Raw genomic sequence first — 17264 nt, forward strand, 5'->3', positions numbered from 1 at the left:
GGGGCCTGTGGAAGAGGGAGGGCTTTATTCCTGGGTTGGGAGTGTCCCAGCGATACGGAAGAAGGGGCTGTAGGGACAGGAGGGGCAGATGGTCAGGAATGTAGGAGCCAGGAGGAGAGGAGAAGGGCTGGGTCCAGGGCCCAAATGGCAGAGTTCACCGCAGACCAGAGGCAGGAGGCCTCTCTAAGCCATAGGAGGAGAGGCCGGAGGGGAAACGGCGACTTGCAGCGAGAGAGGGAGGTGAAAGGGAAGGAAGTTCGCACAGGGAGCTGTTGGCAGTCAGGCCATGAGCTGAGTGGTGGGAAGGCAGGTTGGGGTGGGGAGAAGGGGTGGTGAGGACGTTCCTGAATGGCTCCCCTGGCCACCAATCTCTTGCAGTGAGTTTTATGAGCCAGAGGCATTAATGATGGAGGAAGAGGGGATGGTGCTCGTCGGTCTGCTGGTGGGACTCAATGTTCTTGATGCCAATCTCTGCTTAAAAGGAGAAGACTTGGATTCTCAGGTAAAGCGGGGATTTGGATCCTGATGGAATAACTTCCCTAGGCCAGGGATTTTATGTAGGATCTGCAGACAGGCTGAACCTCAGGCAGGCACAGCGGGCGTCTGACCGAAGGCTGAGCTGGGGAAACAAGGAAGCACGGGGGAAGGGTGAGGAGAGCTGGCAGGGGCTCACAGAAAGCACGCATGCTTGTGGGCAGGAAGAGCTCCACAGCTGGAGCCAGAGGCACCACGGGAGGCGCAGGTGAAGCTGGGTCCAGATGCTGGGCCCCCGGAGTCAGGCCGAAGCTTTAACATGGCCCTGAGCTTTGAGAAGCTCTGGGAGGTCTGTAGGCAGTGAAATGGTCAGGTCAGGGCTTGAGAACAGTCAATCTCTCATCCATGCTGTGAGTTAAAAGTGGCCAATTACAGACACAGTAAAACACTGAGCTGATAAGCCTGTAAGTCCAGAAGGTTGGATGAGAAGTGGGGAGAGAGAGTCAGGAGAGGTTTGGAAGTCAGGTTAATAAAATGGGGCACAAATGAAAGTATTGAATAAGGAGCAGTGAGGTGCGACAACCCGCTTAGGATGGGAGCAGGTGACCAGGGTTGAGGCGTAAACTCCTGGTGCCTGAACGGGACAGTCACCCTGACCCATCCCTCCCTTGACCCCTCTTCAGGGCAAGAAGGGCCTCTGCCCACCACATGTTTAGACCTGAAGACTCTAAAGCTTCCCTAATCCCTCTGCACCCAGGCCAGCATTTTTCCCCTCCAATAGTTTTGTTGTTTTTGTGTATTGAACAAATTTTTTTAAATACAGAGGTATGTTTTTGCCCTGGCTGCTTTGGCTCAGTGGATAGAGCATTGGCCCACAAACTGAGGGGTCCTGGTTTGATTCCAGTGAAGATCCTGGCCGTGGTCAGGGTGGGTACAGGAGACAGCCTAACAGCGTGTATCTCTGACATCAATGTTTCTCTCTCTCTGTCTCTCCCCGTCCCTTCCACTCTCTCTAAAAATTAATGGAAAAATACCCTGGTGTGAGGATTAACAAAAATGTAGAAATAAATACAGAGGTGTATTTTTGAAAAGAAACTAAATATCACACATAATCCCATTACGAAGAGATAACTAATTCAGTGTTACATTTTGGTAGGTATAACAGCCCTCCTATTAGGATCTTGTACGTATGTTTGTGTGTGGTTTTAGAGAGAGATGTTTGAAGTTTTTTGTTTGTTTGTTTGTTATATTGATTATGGTTTCACATAATTTTTTTTATCCCCCCATTCCCATCCTAAACCCCTCCCTACATATGCCCCCACCCCCCTGTTGTCCATGGCCACTGGCTAGGCCCATATGTTTGCACACAAGTCCTTTGATTGATCTCGGAGTTGTTTTGTTTTTTTTTATCAAAATACAGTTATTTATCTAAAAAAAATATATATGGTTATTTAAAGCACAGTAAGTAATTTTTTTAAGGAACATATCCCACATAGCCCCAGTGTCATTGAGATGTAAGCCATTTTAAGTGGCTGCATAGTATTCCATTTTATGACTGTACCGTATTTATTTAACCGATGCTTATTAACTTGTTTCCATTGTTTAACAATATTATGAACAACCTCATACTTCTTTGTTCTCTGGTCCATTATTTACCTAGTATAAATTTGGGGATTGGATAGAGCGTCGGTAGGCCTGCGGGAAGGGTCCCGGGTTCAATTCCAGTCAGGGGCATGTACCTTGGTTGCGTGCACATCCCTAGTAGGGGGCATGCAGGAGGCAGCTGATTGAGGTTTCTCTGTCATCAGTTTCTAACTCTCTATCCCTCTCCCTTCCTCTCTGTAAAAAATCAATTATATATATATCAATATATTTTCCCCCCATGTTTCTGGAAGAGTTGAATTGTGGGCTGATAATGAACCTATGCTATACATTTTGCAATCTATCCATCTATTTCCTTTTTCTTTTTTTAAATATGTTTTCATTGATTTTAGAGAGGAAGGGAGAGGGAGAGAGAAACATCAATGATGAGAATGAATCGTGTATTGACTGCCTCCTGCACACCCCCTACTGGGGATGGGGCCCACAACCCAGTTATGTGCCCTTGGCCGGAATGGAACCCGGCCCGAGTTCACAGGCCGACGCTGTGTGCACTGGCCAAACCAGCGGGCACGGTGAGCATTCTCGGTCTTTTTCAGTCTGACAGACAAACAGCTGTTCTCAAGTTTTCAGTTTGGGGAACTAGGGAGGCTAAGACTTTTTTCTTATTATTTATTTTTTTATTGATTGATTTGTGGGGGGAGAGAGAGAAACATTGTTGTTCTTATATTACATTGATTTTATACAGAGAGGAAGGGAGAGAGATAGAGAGTTAGAAACATCGATGAGACAGAGTCATCGATTAACTGCCTCTTGCACACCCCCTTCTGGGGATATGCTCGCAACCAAGGTACATGCCCTTGACCGGAATCGAACCTTCAGTCCCCAAGCCGACGCTCTATCCATTGAGCCAAACCGGTCCCGGCTGATTTGTTGTTCTTATTTATGCATTCACTGGTTGATTCTTGTATGTGCCCTGACTGGGCATCGAATCTGCAACTGGCGTATTGGGACTGTCTAACAGTTACCTGGCCAGGTCAAGTATTTTTTTCATGTTTTATTTGCCATTGATGGTTCGGCTTTTGACTACCTGTTTATATCCTTTTCCCATTTCTCTGAGTTTTTCCTCCTCCCATACCTCCCCAGTTTCTCAGAGCGGATTTTCTCTGTAGAAATTTTGGGGGGCAATCAATTTTAATGGACTTTCCTTTATACTTTTTAAGGTATTGTGCTTAGAAAGTCCTTTCCCACCTAAAAATTATTTTTTAAATCAACTGTGTATTTTTTATATTTAAGTAATCTCCCTGTCATTTGTTTTAACATAGTGTGCAGTATGAGTCTAGATTTCTCTACTAGTAGTAAACCAATTTTCTGAATATCATGTATGATATATTACTTTTCTATTAATTTGAAATTCTATGAGGACCAGAGTCTTCACACTTTCAGGGTCTCTTTTTTCCTGCAAATTTTGGACCATAGTTTTCTGGTTTTTATCTGCCTCTTACGGTGGGACAACAGCCCTCGAGTTTAGCTGTCTCCTTTGCCTGGCGCAGCCCTGCACTCACGGTCCTCGGGGCTTCCCTCTGCACAGACCAGACTTCTCGATCCTGGAACCCTGAGCTTTCATGTCTGGGTGGTGGACAAGAGTATAAACATTCATTTTATTTTTTTAGGGTACAGACATTTATAAAATGTTATACATTACAAGACATGAAGGGTAGTAAATGGAGTTTTTCAGGTAACATGGATGTATATTTTGATACCAGCTATTACAGGCTCAGTATTGTTAATGTGGAGGGAATATGTCACATCCCACTGCCCACCTGATGACTTGTAATGTGGAAAGATATGGCGGGGTCTCTCTTTTCCGAGTCCAGCTTGGAAAGAGAGATGAACCGGTTCTTCAAATAGAGGCAGCTGGGGATTGAGAAATAAAAGAAAGAAAAAGATAAGACACAAAATGGAAGGAAAAAGCTGCGAACTGGGTGGGACTGCTGCCCTCTTCTGCTGGAAATAGAGACCTAGAGCAAGACAGCATGTTTATTTTATACCCTAACTGCCTGGAAGCTTCACCAAAAGTCAAGACAAAGGAGATTATTTGCATTCCTGAGTATAACCAGCATTCCTGGGGCTAGGCTGGATTGACATATCAAAACACTCTCCTGGACACCTGGGCTGAAATGAAGGCCAAGCTGATAATACTCTCACCTTTTTGGCAAATCGTGTTCCCAGGGCGTGGCTTACCTGTTCCTTGGGTTCAGCTGACAATAATTAAAGAATGCCCACGTGCCTTCCCAGACTCTGTCTACAGAAAGAACTGAATTAAAGTGAATTTATGCCGAAACCGGTTTGGCTCCGTGGATAGAGCATCAGCCTGTGGACTGAAGGGTCCCGGGTTCGATTCCGGTCGGGGGCATGTGCCTTGGTTGCAGGCACCTCCCCAGTGGGGGGAGGTGCAGGAGGCAGCTGATTGATGTTTCTCTCTCATCAATGTTTCTACCCTGTTTCCCCGAAAATAAGACAGTGTCTTATATTAATTTTTGCTCCCAAAGATGCTCTAGGTCTTATTTTCAGGGGATGTCTTATTTTTCCATGAAGAAGAATACAGTACACATTTATTGTTAAATGAAAATAAAGGAAATTTATTACCTGTATGCGGTACGGTAGTACGGTAGTGTCAACACAAACCAGGCAAACTGTGAGTCCTACAATATCAAGAATTTACTCATTTATTCAATGATAATCATGTCGTCATCTTCTGGAACATCATCAGAACAATCCAATTCCTGAATTTCCTGGTGAATTTCTTGTGACTCCATTTCTTTCAGAATCAGTGGACCAAATCTCTCATGTTTAGCTTTGGGGGGGCCTTATTTTTGGGGGATGCCTTATATTTCACTCAGAAGGAAACCTGTAAGTAGGTCTTATTTTTGGAGGATGTCTTATTTTCGGGGAAACATGGTAGCTCTCTACCCTCTCCCTTCCTCTCTATAAAATATCAATAAAAAATATATTTTTTTAAATAAAGTGATTTTTATAACAACTTCGCCTTTTATTCATGGCTTTCTGTTCATGTTGTTGAAGGCAGTTTGGCCAGTGTGTACTGGATTTTGAATAAACTCTGTATCCTGAAAAAAATAAAATAAATTCCATCTTTATCATGTGTGAAATAACTGAAATACACTGGAGTTTATTTTTGGACTCTCTGTTTAGTCTCTGGATCTCTTTATCCCTACGCCAGGAGCACAGGCTTTTAATTTCTAGAGCCATATGTGGTGTTGTTTTGCTTTTGGTGTTATTTTTGTGGGTTTTTTTTTGTTTTGTTTTTATTTTAATCCTCACCTGAGAATATTTTTCCCATTGCTTTTCAGAGAGTAGAAGGAAGGGATGGAGGAGGGGGGAGAGAGACATATCAATGTGTGAGAGATACATTGACCGGTTGCATCCTGCACCTGCCCCAACCTGGGGCAGAGAGCGAACCCGTATCCAAGGTTCATGCCTTTGACTGGGAATTGAACCCGCAACCCTCCAGTGCACAGGCCAATGTTCTAACCATTTAGCACACCAGCCAGGGCCCACATAGTTTGTTTTCTACTCTGGTAGTTCACCTCTTTCCCACTTAGTTACACTTTTTTCAATATATTGTAGTTCAGGCTGTCCATTCTGCCAACTCAACTTGAACATCACTTTGTCAAATTCCAAAATAAAGATAGGGAATTGCATTTAATAATAGATATGTTTGAGCCCCTGCTCTGTTCTTTAATGCAGTGCCTCTCATCTGTCACCATAAAGTGTAAGGATTGTGCTAACCTCATAAAATACGCTGGACAGTATCCTTTTTCCTGTCTTCTGCAGCAGTTCATCAGAGCAGGGTTATTTTTCTTTGAAGGCTTGCTGGTAGGACCACTTCTAATACCTTTGTTGGTCCTAGTTCTTTTATCACATTAAGTTTTTTCATGACCTTTGGTTAGTGTATTGGTTTCTTATGACTTAGGACTATGTTTTGTCATTTAAATTTTTCCATAAGTCATGTGTTTCATTCAGATCAATTATCATATGAGCATATTCTCCTACAACATCTTAACATCTCACCTTTCTCACATGTAATATGCATTTGCTGAATACTGATCATACTTTGTAGAGGTTAGTCTTCTTTGTTGAACTCGAAGAAGCAGCTGTTCTTTGTATTAATTCTGCTTTGGGAGGAAGGTTTTATTTACTTATCCATTCATTTCTACTTTGGATATTCTTTCTCATTCTTTATGTTGGTTTTTTCATTTGAATTTATATTTTTCCATTGTGTGTTTTTTTTTGTTTTTTGTTTTTAATTTCAATAGTACATGCTTCTTGAAAAAAACATTTATTAATACAAAAGCACGAAAAGCCAAAACTGGTTTGGCTCAGTGGATAGAGTGTCAGCCTGCGGACTGAAAGGTCCCAAGTTCGATTCCGGTCAAAGACATGTACCTTGGTTGCGGGCACATTCCCAGCAGGGAGTGTGCAAGAGGGAGCTGATCGATGATTCTCTCTCATCAGTGCTTCTAACTCTCTATCCCTCTCTCTTCCTCTCTGTAAAAATCAATAAAGTATATTAAAAAAACAAAAGCACCAAAAGTGAAATTCAAACTGCCCTTTTCACTCAGCCAAGCCTGTATCCTTTCCAATCTCACTCAGACTTCTCGAGGGATGTCCGACTACCCATTTAAGCCTGGTGAGATAGGGCCTAAATGAGCAGTCAGACATCCCTCTCACAATCCAGGACTGCTGGCTCCCAACTGCTTGCCTGCCTGCCTGCCTGATTGCCCCTAACCGCTTCTATCAGCTAGCCTGATCACGCCCTAATCACTCCCCTGCTAGCCTGACTGACACCTAACTGCTCCACTACCAACACAATTGCCCATAACTGCCCTCCCCTACTGGCCTGGTCACCCCTAACTGCCCTCCCCTGCTGGCCCAGTCACCCCTAACTTCCCTCCCCTGCGGGCCTGGTCGCCCCCAACTGCCCTCCTCTGAAGGCCTGATCACCCACAAATGCCAACCCCTGCCGGCCATCTTGTGGCCATCTTGTGTCCACATGGGGACAGCCATCTTTGACCACAAGGGAACGGCCATCTTGTGTGTTGGAGTGATGGTCAATTTGCGTATTACCTCTTTATTATATAGGATTATATAGGATAGGTTTTGGTTCAAATTCAGTGTTTTATGGTTTTTCTCTTTCTGTGTAACAAGTCATCAGGCACATGAACAGTAACACCCACTGATCTCACAGTTGGGGGTTTGGGCTCAGCGAGGCCCTTCCTCCTGTGAGCGCAGTTGTTCGGGGCCGCAGGCAGCACGCAGGCTGGGAGAGGCCGAGGGGCTCCATGAACTGGCCTGGAGCAGCAGGTGCTTCTTGACCTCTCAGTCCCCAGGTGGTCTTCCCGCTCGGGGTCCAGCATGATGGCTTCAGCTCGGCCAGACTTCTTTCATGGCAGCCGAGGATCCAAAGGTCTGTGCCCCGAGAGGAAGGGCTAGGCAGAAGCTGGCATTGCCTCGTTAGCCTGCTGTGGAGTCATAGCCATCGTTTCTGCTGCTTGCTACAACACAGAATTTGTTTTAATCCATGTTTTTCATTGATTCTTAGAGAAGAAGGGAGAGAGAGAGAGAAACATCACTTTTCTGCCTTGTGTGCATGCCCTGACCAGGGATCGAACCTGCAATCTGGGTATGTGTCCTGACCGGGAATCAAACCTGCCACATTTTGGTATACAGGTGGCTCTAACCAACTGAGCCACCTGGCCAGGGCATGTTTCTGCTGTTTTCAGCCAGGGCCCTCATCAAGACCGGCACGAAGGCCGCCAGGATCAAGGGGCAGGAGCATGGATTAGTGGAGGTGCTGCAGAGAAGTTACAGAAACCATCCTGCATAGCTTTGGCTTTAACAGGTGGAATTGTGATAAGGAGTTTAATGCTGTGCTTGTTATTCTTTGACTTAAAATTTTATCCTGGAACTTCTTTGTGTAACTGCATTTCCATCTGCTGCATTCTTTGGTATGCTCCCAAGGGTTCTTTGATATGGCTATAAAATGATTTTAAACATTTCTCTATCAGTGGACCCAATATTCTTATATTTCAAATAGGAATAGCTTTGCTGAAACCGGTTTGGCTCAGTTGCTCGGACTGCAGACTGAGGGTCCCGGGTTCGATTCTGGTCAAGGGCATGTACCTTGGTTGCAGGCACATCCCCATTGGGGGTTGTGCAGGAGGCAGCTGATTGATGTTTCTCTCTCATCGATGTTTCTAACTCTCTATCCCTCTCTCTCTTCCTCACTGTAAAAAATCAATAAAATATATTTTTTTTTAAAAATAGGAATAGCTTTACTTACACTGCAGTGGATGATGGCAGACTAGGGCCCTCACTCCCTCTCTCTCAGGTGTTTTATTTCTGGACAAAGCCCTTGACCTTGAGACGTGTGAGGGGCCTTCACGCTCTCGGCGCCCGCAGCAGTGGAGGATTTTCCTGGCGTACGATGGGCCATTCCCCCAGTCCTGGAGCAGGGGTCAGAGTCTTAGTGAAGGTCGCCGTTTTCGTCTAAAACCACGGTCTCTCCTTTTTTATTACTTGGCACCCAAAGAACTTGGTTGATCTTTTGTCAACAACTTGATTATTGAATAAATAATACAAAACTAGCCAAAACCGGTTTGGCTCAGTAGTAGAGCGTTGGCCTGCAGACTGAAAGGTCCCAGGTTTGATACCTTGGTTGCGGGCACTTCTCCAATAGGGGGTGTGCAGGAGGCAGCTGGTCGATGTTTCTTTCTCATTGATGTTTCTAGCTCTCTATCCCTCTCCCTTCCTCTCTGTAAAAAAAATCAATAAAATATATCTTTAAAAAAAAAAATAACACAAAACTAATCTTAACTAGGTGGTAACATTTTAAAATATTCCTTTAAATTTTGATTTTTAGTAAGTTTTTCTTCTACAAGGGAGTGGTGGGGTAATTTTTTCTTGACTTGTTTGATTTATTGCTATTTTATAGAGCTGTTTAACCTAAGTATTTGTAGGAAAGAGACAGGAAATGTAAATACAGGAATTTTAAAGATTGTAAGGCTGTGTGGAAAGTGATTTTTTGGTTAAACGTGTGTGTTTTATGTTTAACAGGTTGGAGTGATCGACTTTTCCCTCTATCTTAAGGATATGCAGGATCTTGATGGTGGCAAAGAGTAAGTACTGGATTGCATGCTGCTGTTCACATTATTAGTGAAATCCCAGCAAAGAATGCCACATTTGTTTTAGTCTTGTTTGAAATTCTAGTGTTTATTTCTCTGCTTTGAATTACAGAGGTGATACATTAATTTTCCCATTGTTTGAGGAATTGTTCTCTACAGAAGGCAGAGTACAAGTGAAATTTCTCCATTCACACTGTTCCTTGTCTCCCTCCCACTGCCACTCCCGCTCCTCCCTCAGAGGAGTCGCTCGTGTCTCCTTTCGTGCCTTTTATTAATGCCCCCAGATACGTCATTGTTCGTCATGATTTTTTTTTCTTTTTATCCTCAGGAGTGAGGGTATTTTTTTCATTGATTTTTAGAGAGCGTGGAAAGGAGGGGAGAAGGGAAGAAAGAGAAACATCGATGTGAGAGAGACACATTGATTGGTGCCTCCCACTTGTGCCCCAACTGGGGCCGGTGATTGAACCTATAACCAAGGTGTGTGCCATTGACCAGGATTCAGACCCGAAGACTGAACCCGACACTATCCACTGAGCAAAACCAGCCAGGGCTGCTTTTTTATTTATTTATTTATATATATATATATATATTTTATTGATTTTTCACAGAGAGGAATGGAGAGAGATATAGAGATAGAAACGTCGACGAGAGAGAAACATTGACCAGCTGCCTCTTGCACACCCCCTACCGGGGATGTGCCCGCAACCAATGTACATGCCCTTGACCGGAATCGAACCTGGGACCCTTCAGTCCGCAGACCGACGCTCTACCACTGAGCCAAACCGGCTTCTGCCCAGGGCTGCTTTTATAAAGCTTTTTTTATTGGCTTTGAGAGAGAGAGGAAGGGAGAGGGGGAGAGAAAGTAAAATATCAATTGGCTGTCTCCTGTACACTCCCTACCAGGGATTGAGCCTGCAACCTGGGCATGTGCCCTGACTGGGACTCAAACCAGCAACCTTTCAGTGCAGGGATGAGGCCTACTGAGCCACACTGGCTGGTGCTTTTGTTTTGTTTTGTTTTGTTTTTTTAATTGATTTCAAAGAGAGGAAGGGGGATAGAGAGAAATGTGGATTTGTTGTTCCATTTATGGATGCATCATTGGTTGATTTTTGAATGTGCTCTGATCAGGGTTTGAACCTGCAACCTTGGCGTATTGAGATATCACTCTAACCAACTGAGCTACCTGGCCAGGGCCATCAGTCATGCATTTTGCTATGCAGTGTGTTTGAATGTAAATGGGATGGTACTATTATATATGGATTTTGCCCATGGAATTGTTCTTTGACCCCAATGCAGGAGGCAGCCAATCAATAATTCTCTCTCATCATTGATATTTCTATCTCACTCTCCCTTACTCTCTGAAATCAATAAAAAATCTATATATTTATAAAAGCGTAAGTGACCGTTATGGTCACCCGGTTGCTGTGGTGATGCACTGACCACCAGGGGGCAGATGCTCAATGCACTCCTATAGCCAACCTGCAGCCAGCCAACCTACTGCAGTTCCTCTTCCTGGCCAGCCAATCTCCCGCTCACGGCCAGGCCGAGGGATCCCACCTGTGCAACGAATTTGTGCACTGGGCCTCTGGTATATTTTTTAAAAAAGAAGAAAACAAACAACATGTAAAACCTGCTGCCATTTATTTACAATAAAAAATGCACTATTTATATATGTTATTCCTACGCACCCACGGACTGTTTCTGGAGTGGCATGTGCTGCAGAGGGGAGAGGACGAAGGGAGGTCCACTGTAAACCCTGGGTCGTATTTGACTGTTTTACTCTGCGCATCTGTTTCCTGTCATTCACTCTTCCTTCCAACAAAGATCCCTCCCTCCCCCTAAGCTCAGCACCTTGGCAGCACACCTTACCCAGGAAGGGACCAGAGGAACCCCATTAGTGCTTAAAGCACCCTAAATACAAGGACTCACCTACTTTAAACTTAAAATATATTCTTTATGTTCTAAAAAATGGAAATAAACAGATTGTCCATCAGTAAGGGAATAATTGAATGAATTATGGAACATTAATAATATTCCATGAAGACCTAAAAAATGAGCTACTAGTATAGTTGACTTACAGGGATTTCCACAAGTTATTATTAAGTGAGAAAAGTATGATATTGAGAAGTATATGTATATCATTTTTTAAATGAACCAAAAAAATCCCTAGTCCATATTTTATATTTTAATTACATAGCACACATGCACATGCATGGATACACACACACACACACACACACACACACACACGATCAATAGATGGTTATATGCACACTGAAGGCCCCATGCATGAAAATTCATGCACTGGAGGACGGGGGTCCCTCAGCCCAGCCTGTCCCCTCTCACAGTCTGGGAACCCTCAGGGGCGGGAGGCGACCTGGCAATCAGGAAGGCGACATCCCATCACACCTCTGCTGCTACCACTGCCGGCAGCACAAGCCTCAGCCAGCCCTGGTCAGCTGAGCCTGGGGCAGCTGGGCAGCCGCCATCTGAGGCTTGCCCGTGTCTCGGACAGGCCCTGAGTGGCTGGGGGGCAGAGGGGACTGGGGGACTCGGGAGGCAGGCACGAGGAATGGCTGCGCCTGCCGCCCCAGCGGAGCTGAGGGGACGGCACCACCAGCTGTGGCTGTGGGTGCCACCATCTTTGAGGGCAGGACAGTCAATTAGCACATTCCTTCCTGACTGGCTGTGGGCGCTGCCATCTTTGTGACAGTGTGAGGGTCAGTTAGCATATTTCCTCTTTGTTAGGTAGGATAGTATATATTCAACAGGGTTAGGGTTACCTGGGAGAGTTGTGTAAAGTAGAGAACAGGTAAAAGGAAGAAAGTGAATGCACTAGAAAACAAACCCAGTACCCATGGAAGGAGCCTGTGTAGAATGATCCTACTTATGTACATACATATATGTGGATGTAAAGGATTGTGGGGGCTAACTTTAAAATATTAAAGTCTTTTTTTAAATGTACTTTTATTGATTTCAGAGAGGAAGGGAGAGGGAGAGAGATAGAAACGGCAATGATGAGAGAGAATCATTGATTGGCTGCCTCCGGCAAGCCCCACACTGGGGATGGAGCCCACAACCCACGCACGTGCCCTTGACCAGAAATCGAACCGTGACCTCCTGGTTCGTAGGTCGATTCTCAACCACAGAGCCCTGCTGGCCAGGCAAAGTCTTTTTGTTTATTTTATGCAGACCCATCAGCTTCGTGTTTCGAGTCACGTGGTCTTCTTTTCTAAGCCAACCTCCTTTCCTTCAGTATAGCAAGGTGTCTTCACCCACCACGTGGAGCCATTTGCATGTGGCTGTTGGTGCTCCCCCCTGGCATGCTCATGGCTTTCATCCTCCCAAATCCCCGGCCAGTTGCAGGGGTGGAGGGTGTCTCTGCAGGAGCCTGCTCGCCAGGCGTGTCTCCATGTCTCTTCAGGCCCTGCTGTGTCTCCCCCGCGGCCTCCTCTCTGTTCACTCAGGGCCATGTAGACAGTACTAAGCTCTAGCTCTTGGTTTCCCGGTAATATTGTTACTCCTACCAGCTGATTCGAAGATTGAGGGACAGTTACGCCGTGTCAACCCTTAGTAAAAAGAATTTCTTGTTGTGCTTTTTTAAAAGGCATGAAAGAATTACTGATGTCCTTGACCAAAAAAATTATGTGGAAGAACTGAACCGGCACTTAAGGTAAGGCTCCCCGTTTTCCCGGGCCGCAGGCAGTCTCAGTGCCCGGTCGTTGTCTTGTGGAACTTCTTGGAGTTGCCATGTTTTCCAACTGACTTTCTCTCCAAACCGGGAAGGAAGGTCGTCGTGCCTTGCTCACACGTACAGGCTGGAGAAAAAGCTTTGGGACTTCTTCAGTTCTTTGTTTTGTGCAGTTACACAATTTAGAGCGTCCATCAGTAAAACCTTGACTCCGCGCCCCTCCCCTCAGCCACTCAGTTGAAAACCACTGCCTTGGGGAGCGTTGTTGGCTGGGAATCAGCACAGCCCTCCAGATTTGGGGGCAGGAGAAGGAGGATTAAAAACACTGGGCTAGATCTCTGAGAGCTCTCAGTAGCCGTGGCCAGCATCTTTATCGTGATTTTCATTTTATTGGAAAGCCGCTGCTGCCGTATCTCACGAAACAGCAGTCGCTAGAGGTATTTATGGATGGAGATTCCCCGTGGCCAGTGCTGGGAGGCGGTTCCCGTTCTCTGAGAGTGCGCAGTCACACTGCGGAGCCGCAGGGTCAGTCAGAGAGTGCGCGGTCACACTGCGGAGCCGCAGGGTCAGTCAGAGTGCACAGTCACACTGCAGATCTGCAGGGGGCGCTCCGCCCAGAGGCGGGTGAGACGGGCGAAGGCGCTGCCACATCCCTCATGACCGACCCAGGGAAGTGCTACTCTGAGCTCTCCTCAAGCGTGATGTTGGCTGTTACTTTGAAAGAAATTCTTTTTCTTTTTTTTAAATATATTTTATTGATTTTTTTTTTTTTTATAGACAGGAAGGGAGAGAGACAGAAAGTTAGAAACATGGATGAGAGAGAAACATCAATCAGCTACCTCCTGTACACCCACCACTGGGGGTGTGCCCGCAACCAAGGTACATGTCTCTGACCGGAATCGAACCCGGAACCCTTCTTCAGTCCACAGACTGACACTCTATCCACTAGCCAAACAAGTTTTGGCAAGAAATTATTAATATATATATAATTGATTATTTACAGAGAGGAAGGGAGAGGGATAGAGAGTTAGAAACATCAATGAGAGAGAATCATCAATCAGCTGCCTCTTGCATACCCCCCACTGGGAATATGCCTGCAGCCAAGGTACGTGCCCTTGACCGGAATGGAACCCAGGACCTTTCAGTCCGCAGGCTGATGCTCTATCCACTGAGCCAAACCGGTTTTGGCAAGAAATTCTTGATCATTTCCTAGTTTTTTGAGAGTTTGGGTATTGAACTTTTAGCATCCAATAAGATAATTGTGACTTTTCTCCCTTAATTTGTTGATGTGATCTATGTTACTCACAGATTTCTTCATACTGAGCAATTCCTGGACCACAGAAATAAACTCTGCTCAATCCTAGTTTTAAAATTTAATTGTCCTTTTACCAGGGACCTGGACCTCACTGTCCTCTAGTTCTCTCCTTCTGGCGCAGCGGTCGCCTCCTGCTGGTCCGTGAGGTCCGAAAGGTTGGCGACCACCGCTCAGGGTGCTAGTGAGGCTGTGCAGCTTCGCAACACGAACTGGGGAGCTCTGCGCTGGTTCTGTGCCTGGGAACCTGGGAACTGAGCGCCTTCTAGTCCGTGATTGTTACTGCTCCCCGACGCTGGCAGCCGAGCCTGTTCGCACAGCACTGTGCCAGTGTGTCAGTCTTCCCTTCGTTCACCTCGGTTTTCTTCTCTGGAGGAGCTGTTTTGTAACTTATACTTCCTAAAACATATATAAATGTTAGTAAGATTTTCTAAGCTATATAATTGGGTATAGAATTGACAATTATTGACTCTTAAACTTTTAGTTCCCTTTATATCATTTTGCTTTGTTCCCTTTTTCATTGAGTGTCCTTGTATTTTTATTTCTCTTCCACCCAGTTCTCTTTGGGGTGGGGATGAATCAAACCCTTTTATTGGGGGCCTCAGGGGAGGTCAAAGGGCTGGAAGGACAGTCAGGTCGGCCATCCTCAGCCTGGCGGATCTCCCCGCTGCCCTGTTGTTGAAAAGCTCCCACCGCGTCCCTGAGCCTCGGTCTCCGCCCGGCGGGCTGTGGCTGGTCCCCTCACGCACAGCAGCAGGGTTGGCACAGGGCGCGCTGTCTACAAGAGCAGGCTTCAGTCGGCGCCCCTCGTAGGGGTATGAACTTGAGAAAGTCTGTAACATAAAGTCATAGTTTTCTTGTCTGTAAAACAGGTTAAGAAAGTTTACTCCACAGAATTGGAGGATTATATGCATTTAAAGTGCTTAGAACCAACAGGGCCTGGCTCATTGCCCAGAGGGAACGTGACTGCTGTGATTTCTGTGGCCATAATTAGTATTGTTCATCAATCTTCTCTAGCTCTTTACATATTTTTCATAGAAAAGAATCTTTGGGAAATGGGGCAAAGTATTACAAGATTTGCCTGGCCAGCGTGGTTCAGTGGTTGAACATCAATCTATGAACCAGGAGATCACAGTTCAACTCCAGTCAGGGCACTTGCCTGGGCTGTGGGCTTGATCCCCAGTAGGGGTCATTCTGGAGGCAGCTGTTCAATTATTCTTTTTCATCATGGATGTCTCTCTTTCTCTCTCTCTCCCTCTCCCTCTCCCCTTCCCTTCCTCCCTCCCTCCCTCCCTCTTCCTCTTCCTGAAATCAATAAAAGTATGTACTTTTTAAGTAGTACAATATTTATTATAAATCACCTTTGATCCTACTACCCAAAAGTACCAGTGTCTTGTTAGGAATATTACATTAGATATATGACTGCCAATGCATTTCAGTTCCCATTAATTGTGTTGGGAAGAGAACATAGAACAAGTGTACAGTACACACACATACGTGTGTACCTAGAATTACCCTCCGAGTTCATTGGAGGCCCTTGGACTCCGCTTCCTGCAGGAAATCTAGGAATCGCTGTCTCGTTGTTACAGGTTGACAAGGCGATTGGCCGCTGTCAGTTCACATTTTCTTAATATTGTGTTTTCTATAGCTGCACAGTTGGGGATCTTCAAACCAAGATAGATGGCTTGGAGAAGACTAATTCAAAGCTTCAAGAAGAGGTTGGTAACTAACTGAAATTCTTAAAACAGCACGGCCTGAGGTTAAGGAGATGGTGCGTCCGTGTCCCCAACCAGAGCTGCTGCTGCTGGCACTGCATTTCGGGCCTGGGCTGAGCTGCACGGGGACAGGCAGATTCACGTCCTCCCAGTGTGTGTGCCCTGACGGCGCCCATGGCCAGGCCTCTGCTCCCGAGCCAGGCCTCTGGGCCTCCCCCAGAAGCCCAGCTCCCGCGAGCGGCTCTCCCCGCCCACGTGTCCCGGATGCGGTTCATCTGCTGCTGCCGGGCTCAGGCTCTTCCGAGGTGGACAGCAGCCCGCCCCTCCTGTGTGTCGGCCTCCGAAGCATGGAGCCAGGCTTCCGAGCGGCCTTTCTCTGCCTTCTCACTGGGAAGAGAGAGCGAAGGGGCAGGAGGGAGGGCGAGCCAGCTGCCTGGCAGCCTCCTTGGTGGACACGTCCGTCTCCTGTCAGCCTTTCTGAGGTTTCCACAGTAGCGGCCCTGGCTGCTCCCATGTCCCACCCAGTCTCTGAGGAGGAGGAGGGCTGTGAGGGAGCCGCAGCGCCGAACCCCCCGCACGGTGGAGGCAGGTTACAGCCACGATGAGAGCCGCAGGGCAGCCTGTGCGTGGAGGACCAGTGTGGGCTCAGGGAGACGGCCTGCCCTCCGCGGGGCGGCCTGACCCCCTCTCTGGGGGAGCCCCTGTACGGGGGGCTCAGCGCCGGCACAGGCAGGCCTCGCAGGAGGGACGGCGCCTGGAGCGGCTGGCCGTCCCCTGGGGTGGCCGGGCCTTCGGGCCCCCGCTGAGTCCTCCTCGCGCACGGATGGTAACGGCGGAGAGCACTCCAATGGAGACAGGATGCTAGTCGAGAGCCAGCAGGTCCGCCGTTCTCCGGGCGGGGCCTGCTTGGCCGGAGGGCTGAGTTACCTTCTGAAAGGAAACGACTGCGTTATTTTTTCCAAGGCAAACAGTGTGTTAGCAAATGTCCTTTGGGAGGAGACCTCGTGGCGTGCTCGCGCGTCTTCAGAGAGGGAACGGGCGTTAGCTCGTGTTTCTGCCCGTGTCCTCCCTGTGGCAACGTGCACCCCCTCCGAGCCTCCACGTCTCTCGTTGGGGACAGCTGCTGCTCACAAGCCCAGGGCTGGAGGCTGAGGCTGAGTGGACTTAGACGCTCTTGGCGAAGAGCGAAGAGCGAAGAGCTCGGTGCTGAAGGCCGTTCGTTTTGCTGCTAAGAGCACAGCCAAGGCCCCGGGCAGACGTCTTTCTCC

General features: G+C 46.9%; 1 protein-coding gene across 2 annotated transcripts in view; it reads left to right on the forward strand.

Moving 5' to 3' along the window:
• Positions 1-17264, forward strand: part of RUFY1 (RUN and FYVE domain containing 1) — a 62875-nt gene that overhangs the window by 20050 nt on the left and 25561 nt on the right. For both annotated transcript variants that reach the window (XM_036450363.2, XM_036450360.2), the window contains exons 5-8: positions 379-502; positions 9211-9272; positions 12886-12951; positions 15930-15999. In XM_036450363.2, the coding sequence (XP_036306256.1) occupies positions 379-502; positions 9211-9272; positions 12886-12951; positions 15930-15999 (322 nt within the window). The remainder of the gene's footprint in view (positions 1-378; positions 503-9210; positions 9273-12885; positions 12952-15929; positions 16000-17264) is intronic.

The sequence above is a fragment of the Pipistrellus kuhlii genome, unplaced genomic scaffold, assembly GCF_014108245.1.
Source record: "Pipistrellus kuhlii isolate mPipKuh1 unplaced genomic scaffold, mPipKuh1.p scaffold_m20_p_21, whole genome shotgun sequence".
NCBI lineage: Eukaryota > Metazoa > Chordata > Mammalia > Chiroptera > Vespertilionidae > Pipistrellus > Pipistrellus kuhlii.